The sequence below is a fragment of the Gracilinanus agilis genome, chromosome 2 (assembly GCF_016433145.1).
Source record: "Gracilinanus agilis isolate LMUSP501 chromosome 2, AgileGrace, whole genome shotgun sequence".
NCBI lineage: Eukaryota > Metazoa > Chordata > Mammalia > Didelphimorphia > Didelphidae > Gracilinanus > Gracilinanus agilis.
Genome location: NC_058131.1, coordinates 292,724,081 through 292,739,587, shown reverse-complemented (window position 1 = coordinate 292,739,587; position 15,507 = coordinate 292,724,081). Strand labels below are relative to the sequence as shown.

The 15,507-nt window shown below is 37.2% G+C and overlaps 1 protein-coding gene across 1 annotated transcript in view; it reads left to right on the top strand.

Annotated features, from left to right (window-relative positions):
• SLC6A2 (solute carrier family 6 member 2) overlaps window positions 1–15,507 on the top strand; it is a 61,506-nt gene that overhangs the window by 10,201 nt on the left and 35,798 nt on the right. Inside the window, 2 exon segments of the mRNA XM_044661409.1 lie at window positions 8,013–8,144; window positions 13,360–13,597. Coding sequence (XP_044517344.1) covers window positions 8,013–8,144; window positions 13,360–13,597 — 370 coding nt within the window.

Here is a 15,507-nt window from a genome sequence, read left to right as displayed (position 1 = left end):
TGTGTGTGTGTGTGTGTGTGTGTGTGTGTGTGTGTGTGAGAGAGAGAGAGAGAGAGAGAGAGAGAGAGAGAGAGAGAGAGAGAGAGAGAGAGAGATAGAGGCACCTGTTTCTGGATATGGGAATAGGTATATGCTTATGTCTACACGAATAGATCTGTTTATGAATGTCTTTATTTCTAGTATATGCATACAAAAGAAATGATACTTGAATTCATCACCTTCCCTCCCTCCCTTTTAGAAATGGTACATTTAACTTGCATTGGTAATAAGTAGTGTTGTCTGAATTTCCTTCAGTAGCATTTTGGCTTTGGTGGGTTGGACCTTTCCCTAGGCTTATTCCATTGTACCTGCACGTTCTAGGGTAGTTTTTGTGTTTCTAATCTCTCTAAGGAAGTCCCTGCCTTCTTAGTTGACCTGTTTTTCTGGACCATTCCTGTGGAGGGAAAGGGTCAGGGAAAATAAATATAGCGATAGAATTAGTACCTTCTGCACACCTGGTGAAAGGAGCCAGGCACTGCTTAAGGGACCCTGTGGTGGCTACAGGAACAGAATGGTTGAACAATATGCCAAGGTATTATGGAGGCATAGGACTATAAGACCAGAGATCTAAAGGTGGAAGGGACCATAGAAGTCAGCTTTTTAAAGGTGAGGAAACGGAGGTTCAGAAGGTGAATTGAGTTGGCTAGAGTGAGTAGCTCAAATTCTAGTAAGCTTAGATTTCTGAATAGCTAAAGTGGGATGCCCAGGAAGAGAACAGGTTAGCAGCATGCAACATTAGGATACCTTTCTGCTTGGCTTCTCAAATTCATCATCTCCTTTCTTCGGTCCTAAAGTGATCCTTGCCATTTTATTACTTCTCTAGTATCTTTCTGTAAAAAAAATTTCTTTTAGTGGGTGTTCTTATTGTTAACCCAACCTTTCTCTTTGCACCCCCAATCCAAATTCCTAAGGGCACTCTCAGTGTTTAGAATTTTGTTAAAATATTTTATCACTTTAAATCTGTTGAGTTTTTTTCTTGATCTTCTTTATAGCATAGGATGCTGTTGAAATGTTTTAAGGCTCACAACCCCTTTTCATGGGGAGTTAGTCCAGCGGCTACTGTCAGCCATGTTTTCTTAGAGCCAGTCATTCTAATCTGTATTTTTCACTCTTCCTTCTGCTACTTGTCTTATAGCCATTATCCAGTCATTTATGAGATATTCCATCAGTCTTTACGGTTCAGTAAAGGAAGTTCTCATAGACTCATAGCATCTCAGAGATCATCTAAGCTTACATCTGAACCATGATACAACCAGAGTGTGTCAAATCACAACTTTTTGGAGATTCACTGCCTTCATTTTTAAAATGAGTGAGGTGTTGTAGTAGATTAGGAGTTCATAATTTTAAGTCCTTTAAATCATTAAAATTTTTTGATAACTATATTTTAATATAATTGGTTTTCTTTATAATCCTATTTGTTTTAAACATTTAAATACATTATTTTCAGAAGGGATGCCTAGACTTTACAAATCTGCCAAAAATTTCCATGACACACAAAAAAGTTAAGCATCTTTGGATTAAATGTTTTCTAAAACCCCTTCTAACTCTAGATCCTATGACTCTTGTAGGTGGACATTTCATTTCAATTTGAATACTATGCCCGGACCAATCAGTCAATATGAGTCTACTCTATGCCAGGTACTATGTGAAGTGCTACATTGGGAGTATTTTGTTCAGTCTTCAGTGCTATATTTAGAAAGGATTTTGAGAGGAAAGCAATCAGAATGGTAAGAGTCCAGACTCCACACCATATGAATGTAGGTTGAAGAAACTAGGAATCTTCAACTTGAAGAAGAGAACATTAGGATGGGGTCCCTGATACCTGTCCTCAAATACTTGAATACTGTCATATGGAAGAGATATTAATTAGACTTTTTTCTGTTTGACCATAGGTGGCAGAACCTGGATGAGAAAGTAAAAGTTGCAAGAGGGCAAATTTAGATTTCATGTTGGGAAAAAATTCCCAATAGACTGGTCTAGAAGTAAAATGGGCTTCTAGGATAGTAGTAAGTTTCCCTTGTTGGAGGTCTTCAAAGTAAGGTTCTTTGGCCACCCATCAAGTATGTCACAAAGAGCATTCTTTGCTGAGAGTGGGTTGGGGTTATATTGTATGATTCAGTGACTGCTCCTAGGCATGGGCAACTCACGCTTCTATTAGGCAATGTGTTCCATTTTTGAACAACTCTAATTGTTAAGTAAATAAAAATAAATCGTCATACTTAAACAGAATTTTGCAGTTTTCAAAGCCCTCTTCCATTGTTTATATCATTTGAGCCTCCAACCTGTCAATGCTGCACTTTATGCAATGAAGTAGCATTGTGGGATTTTGTGGGGGCAGAGGATTTAAACCATAGGCTAAAATAAGGTCTAGGGCTTACCTGTGGGTTTTATTAATCTCCATCCTCACTCCCTCTTCTCTCTTTGTATCACTGACAAAATACAGAGAGCTTCATTGTCAGGCTCCTAGCATCTTCATTCTCCCACCACTGAAGTGTCTAACTCAAGGTGCCAACTTTTGTTCCTTTTTCCTCCTCTTTCAATCTGTGTGGTTTTCCCAGGAGAAGCAATAACAGGGTATTTGTCAGGCTGGAAAAGAGCTACAGATTTGAAGTGGGAAGACCTGTTATTTACTAGTTGTGTAAATTAGGGCAAATCACTTCCCTCCTCTGGGTTCCAATCAGTCTTTTTAGTTCATGGGATTTTTGTTTCTGTTTTTTAAGTGTCAGACCTGAGATTTCATGTATATAAGGACCAGCTACTGAGGAAACTCCCCTCTACCAATGTAGATGAATGTCTGTCTCTTTAACTCAGAATTATAGAGTGCTAACTAGGGTACTGAGAGATTAATTGATTTGCCCAGGGTCACACAGCCAGACCGTGGCAGAAGCAGCAACTGAACTCAGATCTTCTTGATTTTGAGGCTCACTCTCAATCTAATATGCTGCTTTAGGGGAGCTTGAGATATAAAAACAAAAGTGAAACAGGAATATGTTCCCTCAAGGAGCTAATTCAGATATACATGTGAATATAAAGGTATTTGCCAAATAGACATGTTGATTTTTGTGGGGAAGACCAAAAATATCAGCAAAGTGAGGGAGAAAAATTTCATCTAGAATGCTAGAGCTGAGTCTGAAAGGAAAGTAAGGAAGCCAAAAGGAATAGGTGAGGAGGAAATCATCTCCAGGATGAGGGACAGAGTGGGCAAAAGCACAAAGTCAGATGAAGATGTGTAAGGGACAGCAAAAAGTCCAGTGTCACTGGATCAAGGAATGTGGGAAAGAGTTCAGTGTGAAATGAGGCCAGAGAAGTAGGTTAAGACCAGGTTGAAAAAGTGCTTTAAAATAAGTTTTTATTTATATTTTCTGTTTCTTATATCATCATAGTTATCCCTAGGATTCCTCTTCTTTACCTTAGTCTAGTGATCACTTATGACAAGAAGCATTTTTTTGAGAAGGGAAAAAAATCAGCACTACTAATTAATACCCTGATAAAGTCTGAAAAAAACATGTATGATGTAGGTATCTTCCACTTCCAGTAGGAGTGGAATGGAGGTGTTCTCTCATATCTCTTCAAAGAGTTATTCTTGATTTTATGCTTTTGTTGTATTCATTTGTTTTTTTTTTCCTTTGGTGTGTGTTCTTTCATTTCTCTTGTTATAGTTATCCTGTATATTGCTTTCTTGGTCCTACTTACTTAACTCTGAATCAGTTCATAAAACTCTTTTCATATTCCTCTGTATTTAACACACACATCAATTCTTATTGCACAGGAATATTCCTTTACTTTGTTGTGGGTGTGAAGGATTTTAAATGCCTAACAGAGGAGTTTATGTTTGCTTCCAGAGGGAATCATCGGAATTTCTTGAGCAGAGAAATGACAGGTCTCTGTTTCAGGAAAATCATCTTCACAGCTTGTAGAAACTGGACTAGAGTAGGGAAATATTTGAGCAAGGAGACAGATCAGGAGGCCATTTCAGTAGTCTGTGTGAAATGTGATCAATTTTCTACACTGCCAAATAAATAACTTAGACTAATTAAATGGTCCTAATTTTAGCTTGTCTTGACTCTTGGTATAGTGGATTGAGTTAGACAGGGCTTGGAGTCAGGAAGACCTGAATTTAAATTCTGCCTCACATACTTACTGATTGTGTTTCTCTGGGTAAATTAATGGCTTCCTTGTTTCTAAAATAAAGGGTTTAGATTCTATGGTTTCTCAGTTTTCTTTCAATTGTAAGCCTATGTTCCTATGAATGACAAACATTCCAGTTCTAGACTAACTTCCTCAGTGCTCAGTATCATTCATATAATAAGAACAAATAATAACTGGCATTTTATAGTATTCCTTTGAAATAGGTCATGAAATTGTCATTTTATAATTTTTTCAGATGAAGAAACCAAGGTTCAGAAAAATAAAGTGACTTGCTTTAAGATAATCAATCAAAAATTTATTCAGTGCCTGGTAGGCACTAAGTTAGGTGCTGAGGATACAGAAAGAGGCAAAAATCAGTCCCTGCCCTCAAGGAACTTATAATCAAATAGGGAAGACAACATGCAAACAAATATAGACAAAGCAAGCCATATTCAGGATGAATAGGATATACTCAACAGAGGGAAGGCACTGGAATTAAGAGGGACTGTGGGAGGGGTTTTATTTGGGATTTCAAAGTGAAGGATGCCAAGTAGTCAGAGCAGAGGGAGGAGAATGTTGTAGGCATGAAGGACAGTCAGAAAATGCCTAAATCGAAGAGATGAAGTGTCTCATTTATGGAACAGTCAAGAGGTCAGTATCACTGGATCAAAGAGTATATGTAGGAGAGTAAAATGTAAGAATATTAAAAAGGTAAGAGAGTGCTAGCTTATGAAGCATTTTGAATGTCAAATAAAGAATTTTGTATTTGATTGTGGAGGCAATAGGGAGTCACTAGAGTTTATTGATTAGGGAGAGGGGATGACATGATTGAACCTGTGTTTTAAGAAAATTACATTAGTGGCAGAATGGAGGATGAATTGAAATGAAAAGACCTGAGGAAGGCAGACCCAACAGCAGGTTGTTTTAATTATGAGGTGATAAGGGTTTGAACTAGAGTGGTAGTAGTGTCAGAGGAAAGAAGGAAATATATAAGAGAAATATGGCAGTGATAAAATTAACAATATTTGGCAGCAGATTAGATACCAGAGGAGTCTAGAATGATTCCTAAGTTGTAAGTCTAAGGGATTCTTTAGATAATATTGCCTTCTGCAATAATAGGTCACCCTGCTTCTACATGGCAGACTCAAAATTTAAGCCTGAGTCTCTTGCCTCTTAGCTCTTTGCACTATTTTAGACTAATTTTGTTCCCTAAGTTAAGAAAGGTGAACAGGTTTGGGGCTGGAACAGGAGAATCCCTGTGTCCTATTTATAACAAAATGGAAGGAAGATTAAGTCTCTCAGAACTGGAGTGCACTAGGTGGAGGAGAGGGGAAAATTTTGCTATAGTTCATACAACCTGAGGAAGATGTGAAGCTATGATGGAAAGAATCCTGGATCTGGAATGAAAAGCTCTAGGCTCAAATCCTGTCTGACTTCAGGAAAGTCATTCATTCCCTCGCTCCTCTTCCGGCACTTCATCTCTAAAATGAGTAGGATTGGATTTAATGACCTCTAAGGTCCTTTCTAGCTCTAAATCTATGATCCTATGATTTTAGTCCTCTGTTTGGTAAATATTGTCTGGTTCTGTTTTTTCTCCAGGGGTGTGGTGCTGAAAATCTTTAGTTTCTGAAGTAAAATGTATCCAAAAATGGAAAAAAAAATAAAAGCATAGGATCAGAAGTCAGGTGATCTGGGATTCAGCCTGTTTTTACATTATATTGGTCTGTGACCTTGGGCAATCCACTTATACTTTCTGGGATCCAATTTTCTCATCTGTAAAATGAGGGAGCTGGAAGGAAAGATTGTGAAAATTGATTTTAACATCAACATTCATGGAGTCTTGTGTTTCTATTTCTCAGCTAATTCTTGATTCTTTCAAGTTCTTTCCTGAGAGGTAAACTTTGGAACTTAGCTATGAGAACCATGGTTGCCTAAATAGGGGGTAATGGGAAGAATTAAACCCTTTGTTTTGGTCATTTGCTGATGGCAGGGTTGGGATTTAAAAAAGCCACTCATCAGCTTACATCAGATCAGTGTTATATTCTCTGATCATACATGTTGCTCATTCTTTGCTGGAACTAAAGCAACTGTCTGACTCCAGATGAATTCACCTAAGACCTGGACTTCTGAGGCAGAAAGACATAAGTTCAAATCCTAACCTTGAGACAGTTAGCTCTGTGACTCTGAGCAAATCATTTAACCTTTGTAAGCCTCATTTTCTTAAATTGTAAAATGAGGGGAAACACCATCCACCTCTGAGGGTTGTTCTGAGGCTGAAATGAAATCATATTTGTAAAGCACTTAGCACAGAGTGTGGCACATAGAATATTCTATATAAATTATTATCCCCTCTATTCTCCCAGAAGAAAGACCAAGCAGTGCCCTGGATCCAGAGTGATGATTTTGTAAAATTCTAGTCTTCCCTTTGGATGAGTCAAAAGTGTCATCTGAAGGAATCCCAAATTCATTTTTCCCCTTCTAGCAGCTTAAGAAAGGCTAGCTCAGTAAGTAATACTGTGGTCCATTTGAGGTAAACTCCAAGGCTTAGCCTCATGGATTAACTTCTGTCTGTTCCAAGGCTGTTTATTGACTATGCCCTGGGTAACGGAGGGTCTCATAAAAGTTGGAACTAGAAAGAATATTTATGAATGACTTGGGGTAGCTCATCCTCAAAGTAGGATTTAAAAAGAATATTCCACTCCAAATATATCCTTGAAAGAAGCATCATCTTTCTATCAGCAAGGTTTTTATTACAATTTGTCCTCTGAATAGGTATGTGGCAAATCATAATTCCCCCCCCCCCATCTCACCATTCTGCTACTGATCCTCTGAATTCTTCATTCCCAGAACACTTCATATGATGGAATAAGTTTAAATTCTGATTTTCAAAGAAAACGATACAAAGAGGTCCTACCTGTCTTCAGTCTCTACTCCTGGACTGTTCTTTGTGGGAGATGATGGATTAATTCTTATATATTGTAGCCTTATTCAGGGCCGTAGCAGCCTTATGAAGACACTTGTCTCTCATTTTATGAGAGGGCATTGGTGAATGGGAAATAATTCATATATCCATTTGGGCCAAAGGGGAACATTCGCTTACTCTTTATTTGAGTAAGTAGAACAGAATAGCCTTTCTAGAGCCAGACAGATTAGTTTTTAGAATGCCAGAAAAATGGTTGTCTGTGGTGTTTAGGAATTCAGGCAATGTTTACTCTCTCCTTTCCTCAGACTCTAAGCACTAATTTCATCACCTTCTGGGAGCTTCTGACTCTGAGGATGAAAAGGGATGTAGAAATGGAAAAAGTAGGTTATAAGTACCAGAGTGGTCTCACTATCTTTACCCTCACCCCCATAGAATATCATGTTCCATGACATTGGGAAATTCCAGGATTGATAAACATGTAGGTTGGTCTTCCTTTAAAAGTGCCAGAGCTAGAATCCTTAGGGATGAAATTCTAAATAAACAGACTGTATTACCGAGCATAGATTTAGAACTGGAGGGAATTTTTAAAGCTCTCCAGTCTAATTCCCTCATTTTCCAGAGAAGGAATTGAGACCCAACAATTTAAGTGATTTATCCAATGTCACACAGATAGCAAATGATGAGATAGCTTGGATTTTAGCCCATATCCTCTGATTCCAAATTCACAGTCTTTTCTACTTTTCTATTTGTCTCTCCTTGGCAGAGATCATGGATTATCTTAATTCACTATCAAATGTTGCATTCTTTTAGTGTCATGAAGAAGGAGCTCTGGAACTTGATAGGATAGAGGATAGAAGATGATCAGAGTGGAAATAAGCCTGGATCTTGGACAGTAAATTTTCTCCCTTTGTATGTCCTACAGGGGCTTTCCTGATCCCCTACACCCTGTTCCTCATTATTGCTGGGATGCCTTTGTTCTACATGGAGTTAGCTTTGGGCCAGTATAACCGGGAAGGAGCTGCTACCGTGTGGAAAATCTGCCCATTTTTCAAAGGTAAGAAGGGAAGATATGTTGGTCTTTGAGGAGAAAAGGTAAAGGGTGGTCAAAGGGACCTTTTCAGAAAGAAAGAAAAACACCAGAATGGAAATCCAAGAGAAAGCACAGAAATAGGGAAACAAGGCATCTTGGACAAAAAGGAACTTGGCCCTGTAGTGTAGCTGTTGGTGATGTGTGTCTCCCTGACTGGTATAACACATTTATAGGATCCGACTTACATGTATCAGTAATATCAATGGGGAACTGATGAGGGTCAAGCATAGCAGATATTCAGAATTGCTTAAAGCTGAAGATGTCTATTTTTTAACTATTTATTTTTATTTTGAATATTTTCCCATAGTTACAAGTTTAATGTTCTTTCCCTCTCCCCAAAAACCCCCGCCCCCTCATAGCCAATGTACAATTTGACTGGGTTTTACATGTATCATTGATTAAGACCTAATTCCATATTATTGATAGTTGGACTAGAGTTATCATTTAGTGTCTACATCCCCAAAAATGTCCCCATCAGCCCATGTGTTCAAGCAGTTGTTTTTCTTCTGTATTTCTTCTCCCACAGTTCTTCCCCTGACTGTGGCTAGTTTTCTTTCTAATAAGTCCCTCAGCCTTGCTCTGGATCCTTGCATTGCTGCTAGTAGAGAAGTCCTTTATGTTCGATTGTACCACAGTGTATCTGTCTCTGTGTTCAAAGTTCTCCTGGATGTGCTCTTTTTACTCTGCATCAATTCCTGGATGTCATTACAATTCACATGGAATCCCTCCATTTCAGTATTCCTTTGAGCACAATAGTATTCCATCACCAGCAGATACCACAATTTGTTTAGTAATTCCCCAATCAAAGGACATACCCCATTTTCCAAATTTTTGCCACCGCAAAGAGTGAGGCTATAAATATTTTTGTACAAGCCTTTTTCCTTATATCTCTTTAGGGTACAAACCAAGAAGAGTTATGGCTGGATCAAAAATCAGATAGTCTTTTAAAGCCCTTTGAGCAAATAGCCATGAGCACTGAATGTTTTTCCAGTTGTTTAGATCTAGTTTTAATTGTGTGGAAAGGGTTTCTGAAGCTGAAGTTTTCACTTGGTTTCTGGAAGAAATACTTGGCCTGTCTCAGTTTTAGGTTAATAGCACTTGATGTATCTCCAGAAGAAAAAGCCTAATATCTCCTTTGACCTTTATTTACTAATAACCCCTATAAGGCAATAATACTTTGGCTAGCAAGCGGCACTAGAAAGAAGAAATGCAAATTCAACAAATAAGATACAAATTTAAGAATCATGTAAGTGTCTGCAGTGTCCAAAATGCTAATGCTATGGAGATCCACAATTTCATATGTGGTACCCCTTTTTTCTGTTCTTTGAATGTGGAAATGTTCATGTTGTTAATGCTTATCAAGTTCATAGTAATAAAAGCAAAAAATGCTATGCTAAAAGTCAAGGGATGCAAAGTTTCAACAATATCCTATTCCTGCACTTAGGGCAACTAGGTTAGCACAGTGGATAGAGCGCTAGGCCTGGAGTTCAGAAGATATGAGTTCAAATTTAGCTTCAGACACTAACTCTATGACCCTGGGAAAGTCACTTTATCTCACTTTGACCCAGTTTCCTCCTCCATATAATGAAATGGAGGCAAAAATGTCAAGTTGCTTCAGTGTCTTTGCCAAGAACACCCAAAATAGGGTTTCAAAGAGTCAATCATGACTAAAATGACTGATTAACAATATTCTTGCCCTCATAGAAATTATGATCTAGTAGGAGATATGGAACATGTGGAGAAACCTGGAATACATACAATTATAATAGAAAAGGATATATTCAAGATGTGGAAAATAAAGTGTTACATGAAGTCTGAGGGGGAAATAGTAATTAGACTAGAAAAAAATTAGGGGAGGAAGCACAGAAGAGGTAGCATTTGTATAATTAAGAAATGTTAGAAGATCTTAGAGATCACTAAATTTATTTTTCTCATCTAATTGGTGAAAAAGACTTATAGAAAGAAAATTATTCTACTGAAGTCACACAGCCAGGCAAAAGTAGTCAAGAGTCAATGCAAGATATTCCATGCTAATCCCATGTTCTCTTTTCCATATTCCTGAATTCATACCTTGAATTGCGTAACATCAGATTAGGCAAGGAGGGGAAAGAAAGAAATTCTAGGGGAAAATGGATACACAAAGTCATAGAGAAAGAAAAGGGCAAGCAAGCTTAGGAGACTGTAGTCTTCTACTTTCTTTGAGCTCTAGAATAAATGGTGGAGAGTTGTATACATTGGAGCTGGAACAATGTTAGTGCCAAATTCCCAGGCAAAGAAGTTTGAACTTTACCCAGTAGACAATAAAGAGATGCTGAATGCTTTGAGCAGAGGAATTAAGGGATTATATCTATATATAAGAAAGATTAATTTAGAAATGGTATGATTGATGATGCAGAGCAGCATGATGTAGAAGAGAGATAGCTTGCCTTGAAGCTAGGAAGAGCTGAGTTCAAGACCTGCTTCTGACACAAATTGGAGAAGTAGCTTAACCTCTTAGTGCCCTAGGCATCTTTTTAACATCATATTTTGGAGGAAAGGTGCCAACACTTTGGTAGAGAGAATTCACGTGCTTGAAATTTCTCTACACTAGTGATGTCAAATTCATATAGAAACTTGCGATTCCTGCAGACATGTTGACTTAGAAATTAATAAATTAGCATTATCTATGTTGTTCTGAGTTCTTGTTTCGTTAAACATTTTCATTTTTTGGATTACATTTTTATAGGATTAGGGCTGTGTATAGGACTATGAGTCTAACACTAATGCCATATGCAAATGAAATCATAAGGCCGAGCCACTACCTATGTGAAGAATAAAATTAAGTTGAGGAGAGTGGGAATGGAAAAGCTTGTAAGGAGACTATTGAATAGGTCTGACAAATAATACAGGAGCCTTATACTATGGTGGTGGCAATGGGGAGAGTAATGAGGGAAGAGATATTGTGGAGGTAGATAGACAGATATTGATAATTGATTGATTATTAGAGGGTAGAGAAGAAAAAAGGGAAAGAAAAAGGAAACAAACATTTATTAAGTGTTTACTACGTGCCAAGCACTGTCAAGAGCTTTACAAATATCTCATTTTATCCTCATAAAATCCCTGAAAAGTAGGTGCTATTATCATCCCTATTTTATAGTTGAGGAAACTGAGGCAGCAGATGTTAAGTGACTTGCCTGGGGTCACAAAACTAATAAGTGTCTGAGGCTGGATTTGAACTCAGGTCTTCCTGACACAAGACCAGGTGCTGTATTCACTGTGCCACTTAATTTGCCATATTATCAATGATAACATAAATATTAAACAAAGGAGATTCTGTATCAAGGCTGGAATGATGGTTTTCTCTTGTGTTCTCATCCCTCAACCCTAAACAGTTCTTTTAAATTAATCAACAAGTATTTTTTTGAGTAGATGATAGAATGGGAAGTCTATTAGATATAGAATTGTCGGACCTAGGTTTGAATCCCAGTTCTGCTGTTGGCTACCTTTGCCATTTGTCAAGTAACTTCTACTCTCTGAATCTCAATTTATTCACTGATAAATGAGGGAGTGGGGATAAATGATCTCTAAGATTCTTTTAGCTCTAACATTTCATGAATCTGCAAATACCTCCTCAATGAAATCTTCCTGATACTTATCAGTGATGACCTTTCTCCACTTCAGAACTCAATACTTTGGATTGTATTTCTCCAATGTATTCATTTTTATTATAGTTATTATTTCATGTCACTGTGAGTCAGTATGCCCCATGGAGAGGGCAGTCAGGAAGGTCAGGGTTCAAATCCCATCTGAAACATTTACTACGTAAAACCTTAGACAAGTTGCTTCACTTTTCTGTAAGTTTGCTCATAATTAAAATGTGTGTGTGTGTGTGTGTGTGTATCTGTGTGTGTGTGTGTGTGTGTGTGTATCTGTGTGTGTGTGTGTGTATAGGGGGGTATATTTGATGATTTCTAGTGTACCATCCAGCTCTAACTCTATGAATCTATGTATTATTTTGTACTATAAAAATGAAAGTGCCTCATGGCTCTCCATTCTATGATTCTGTAATAGTTGCCATCAATCAATCAGTGTTTAACAATAACTAACTATATGCTAGGCACCATACTAAATGCTAGGGATACAAAGAAAAAGCAAACCTGGAGGAGTTTATGAGGAAGCAATATAAACATCCATCTAAGTACAAATAATGAGTACTTTGAAGTGATTGCAAGTATCAAATTCACACTATTGAAAGTTATAATTATGGAAAATAAGGTGATGGGAATGTGTAATGTGAATTCAAATAATGTCGCTGTTTCATGGGACTTATTATTGATTCTAATGGGGACCTAGCTCTAATGAGTATATTCAATTCATAAACAGAGTAGTTTGAAGTTTACTTTAGAGAAATTCCAACAAGCTCGGAAAGACTGATATGGGAGAAAGTCATCAAAAATTCAGTTAAATGTGACAAGCCTATTCTGTGCAGGACCTTGTAGAATGTAAATTTTTTTTTTTGGAATATAGTTGCTCCATTTTAATTTTTTATTAAATTTTTTTCAATTGAATGTAGAAACAAGTTTTGACAATTGTTATCTGACATTTCAAATTTCATATTCTCTCCCTCTCTCCCTCCCCCCATCCCCTAATGTGGTAAATAATCTGATATAGGTTATAGCAGTGCTGACACACAATACATATTTCCCTATTCTTTGTGCTATGAAAGAAGACACATATCATGTCTACAATAAAAAAAAACTCAAGAAGGAAATAAAGTGACATCTTTGGCTGTGGATAACATTTTTCATCATGAATCCCTTGGGGTGATCTTGGAACTCTGCATTGCTTATGATAATTTAGTCCTCCTGTGAAGTATAAATTCATGAAGTCTGAAGTTCAGTCCAAATGGCAGGGTTTACAGACACAATTGTGAAGAACCTAGACAACAAAATGAAGACATATTTGAGATATCTCAGATGTCTCCATGTAGTTGTAGGTTATTAAAGTCAAAATTGCATTAATACTTTTGGGACACCTTGTATATAACCATAACCAAGGATTATGTAAAGTCCCCAATTTGCTTAGAGGAGGAAGCTATTAGGAATGGATAGGGTAGTCAGAGAATATCCTACAAAGGTGATGGCCTTTGAGCTTGGCTTTGGAGTCCCCTCTCTGATCTCAATCCACAATCTCTCTCCAGGTGTTGGCTATGCTGTTATCCTAATCGCACTCTATGTGGGCTTCTACTACAACGTCATCATCGCATGGTCTCTCTATTACCTGTTCTCTTCATTCACCCTTAATCTTCCCTGGACCAACTGTGGCCATCCTTGGAATAGTCCAAACTGCACAGACTCCAAGTTCCTCAATGGTTCTCTGTTAGGTAATGGAACCAAATACTCCAAGTACAAGCACACACCAGCAGCTGAATTCTATGAGTAAGTCTTGGTCCATTCTCTGTTTTCTCCTTGTCTTCCCCAAGCATCTGGGTTCAGTGGTGATATTGGTCAACCAAATCCTTTTTCCTGCAACAGCCCAACAGAAGGATGCCTGAATTGAAATGAAGCCAGGTTAAAACTGGGTTTTGGTTTAAGGTTGTATATATTGTAGCTCCTTCTCAGCTGTGGGAGGATGAGACCATTAAAAAAAAGAATCCAAGTTATCAGGGATATCCTACCCAACACCACAATTTATGAACCTGTGCTATTAGAATATAGATGGGTCAATATCACTGTGCAAGAACATTGTTTTCTGGGCTAGAAAACCTGGTTCATATCCTGATTCTGTTATTTACTACCTCAACTGAATCCGTACTCTTGACTCTATTTCCTTATCTATAAAATGAGGAATTGAGGTTAATTGTCTTTAAGACAGCATGGTATACAGCAGATGACTGACCTCTGATTCAAGAAGACCTGAATATGAATCCTGCTTCAAATAATGAGCGGATATGTGAATATGAGGAAGTCTTTTAGCCCCACTAATCTTCTGTCTCCTCATTTGCAATATGAGACCAAATGATCTATTTCATAGGGTGGTTGAGAGCATCAACTTTTTGCATGAGATAATTTATGTAAGTTTTTTTTTAAAAACTCAAAGCACTATATAATTTTTAACTAATGTCATCTGAAGTCCCTTCAGATTAGAGAGCCACCTTCTAATTATCTTCAAGTGGTAGCTTCTTTGACTTAAAACAAATCTGAATTTTAGAAAATTTTCATATAACATAATTTTTACTTGTCTTTCAAATGTTCTACATATTTAATTAGCATAGTTATATGCTAAATGATAATTAGTATCATTAAACTGATACTAATAAGTAAAATACCAGCCACAATAAAGCCCCATTACACAGAAATATATTGTTTTATTTTATTGTTTTAACTTTTTTTTTAATTTTATTTTTTAGAAAAATTTTCCATGGTTATGATTCATAGTTTTACTTTCCCCTTCACCCCCCTTCATCCCCCCCCATAGCTGATGTGCATTTCCACTGGTTTTGACATGTGTCATCAATCAAGACTTATTTCCATATTATTGACAGTTTCATTGGTATAGTCGTTTCAAGTCTACATCCCCAATCATGTCCGTATCAACCCATTTGTTCAAGAAGATGTTTTTCTTCTGTGTTTCCACTCCTATAGTTCTTCCTCTGAATGTGGGTAACATTCTTATTCCATAAATCCCTCAGAGTAGTCTTGAGTCATTGTATTGCTTCTGGTACAGAAGTCCATTACATTCGATTTTACCACAGTGTATCAGTCTCTATGTACAATGTTATGGCTCTGTTCCTTTCACTCTGCATCAATTCCTGGAAGTCATTCCAGTTCACATGGAATTCCTCTAGTTTATTATTCCTTTGAGCACAATAGTATTCCATCACCAGCATACACAGAAATATATTATAAGCATAAAGGTTAGAAAGTGCTGATCCTCCAAGTTGAAAATACACTGAAGAAATCAGTAATTTCTTGAATCCCATTTGTATTTTTTTAATTTGTCAGTTTAAGAATGAATTTTATCCTGATGTGGTGGGAAGGGTGCTCAATTTGGAAACTAGGAAACTGGATTTCATTTTCAAATAAACTCTGTACTTACTATCTTTATGACTGTGGGCACATGACTTCCCCTTTCTAAGCCTCAGTTTCTTCATCTGTAAAAAGGAGAGGTTTGATTATATGACCTTAAAGCTTCTTTCCAGTTCTAAATCTAAGATTCATTTTTGTCCTTCCTGCCATATCAAAATCACATAGCATAAAAGTAGTAAAACTGATCCAAGGACTCTGCCTGAAGGAACATTTAATTTTCTAATACCACCTGATCACTAAATTGCAAATGGCAATTGATT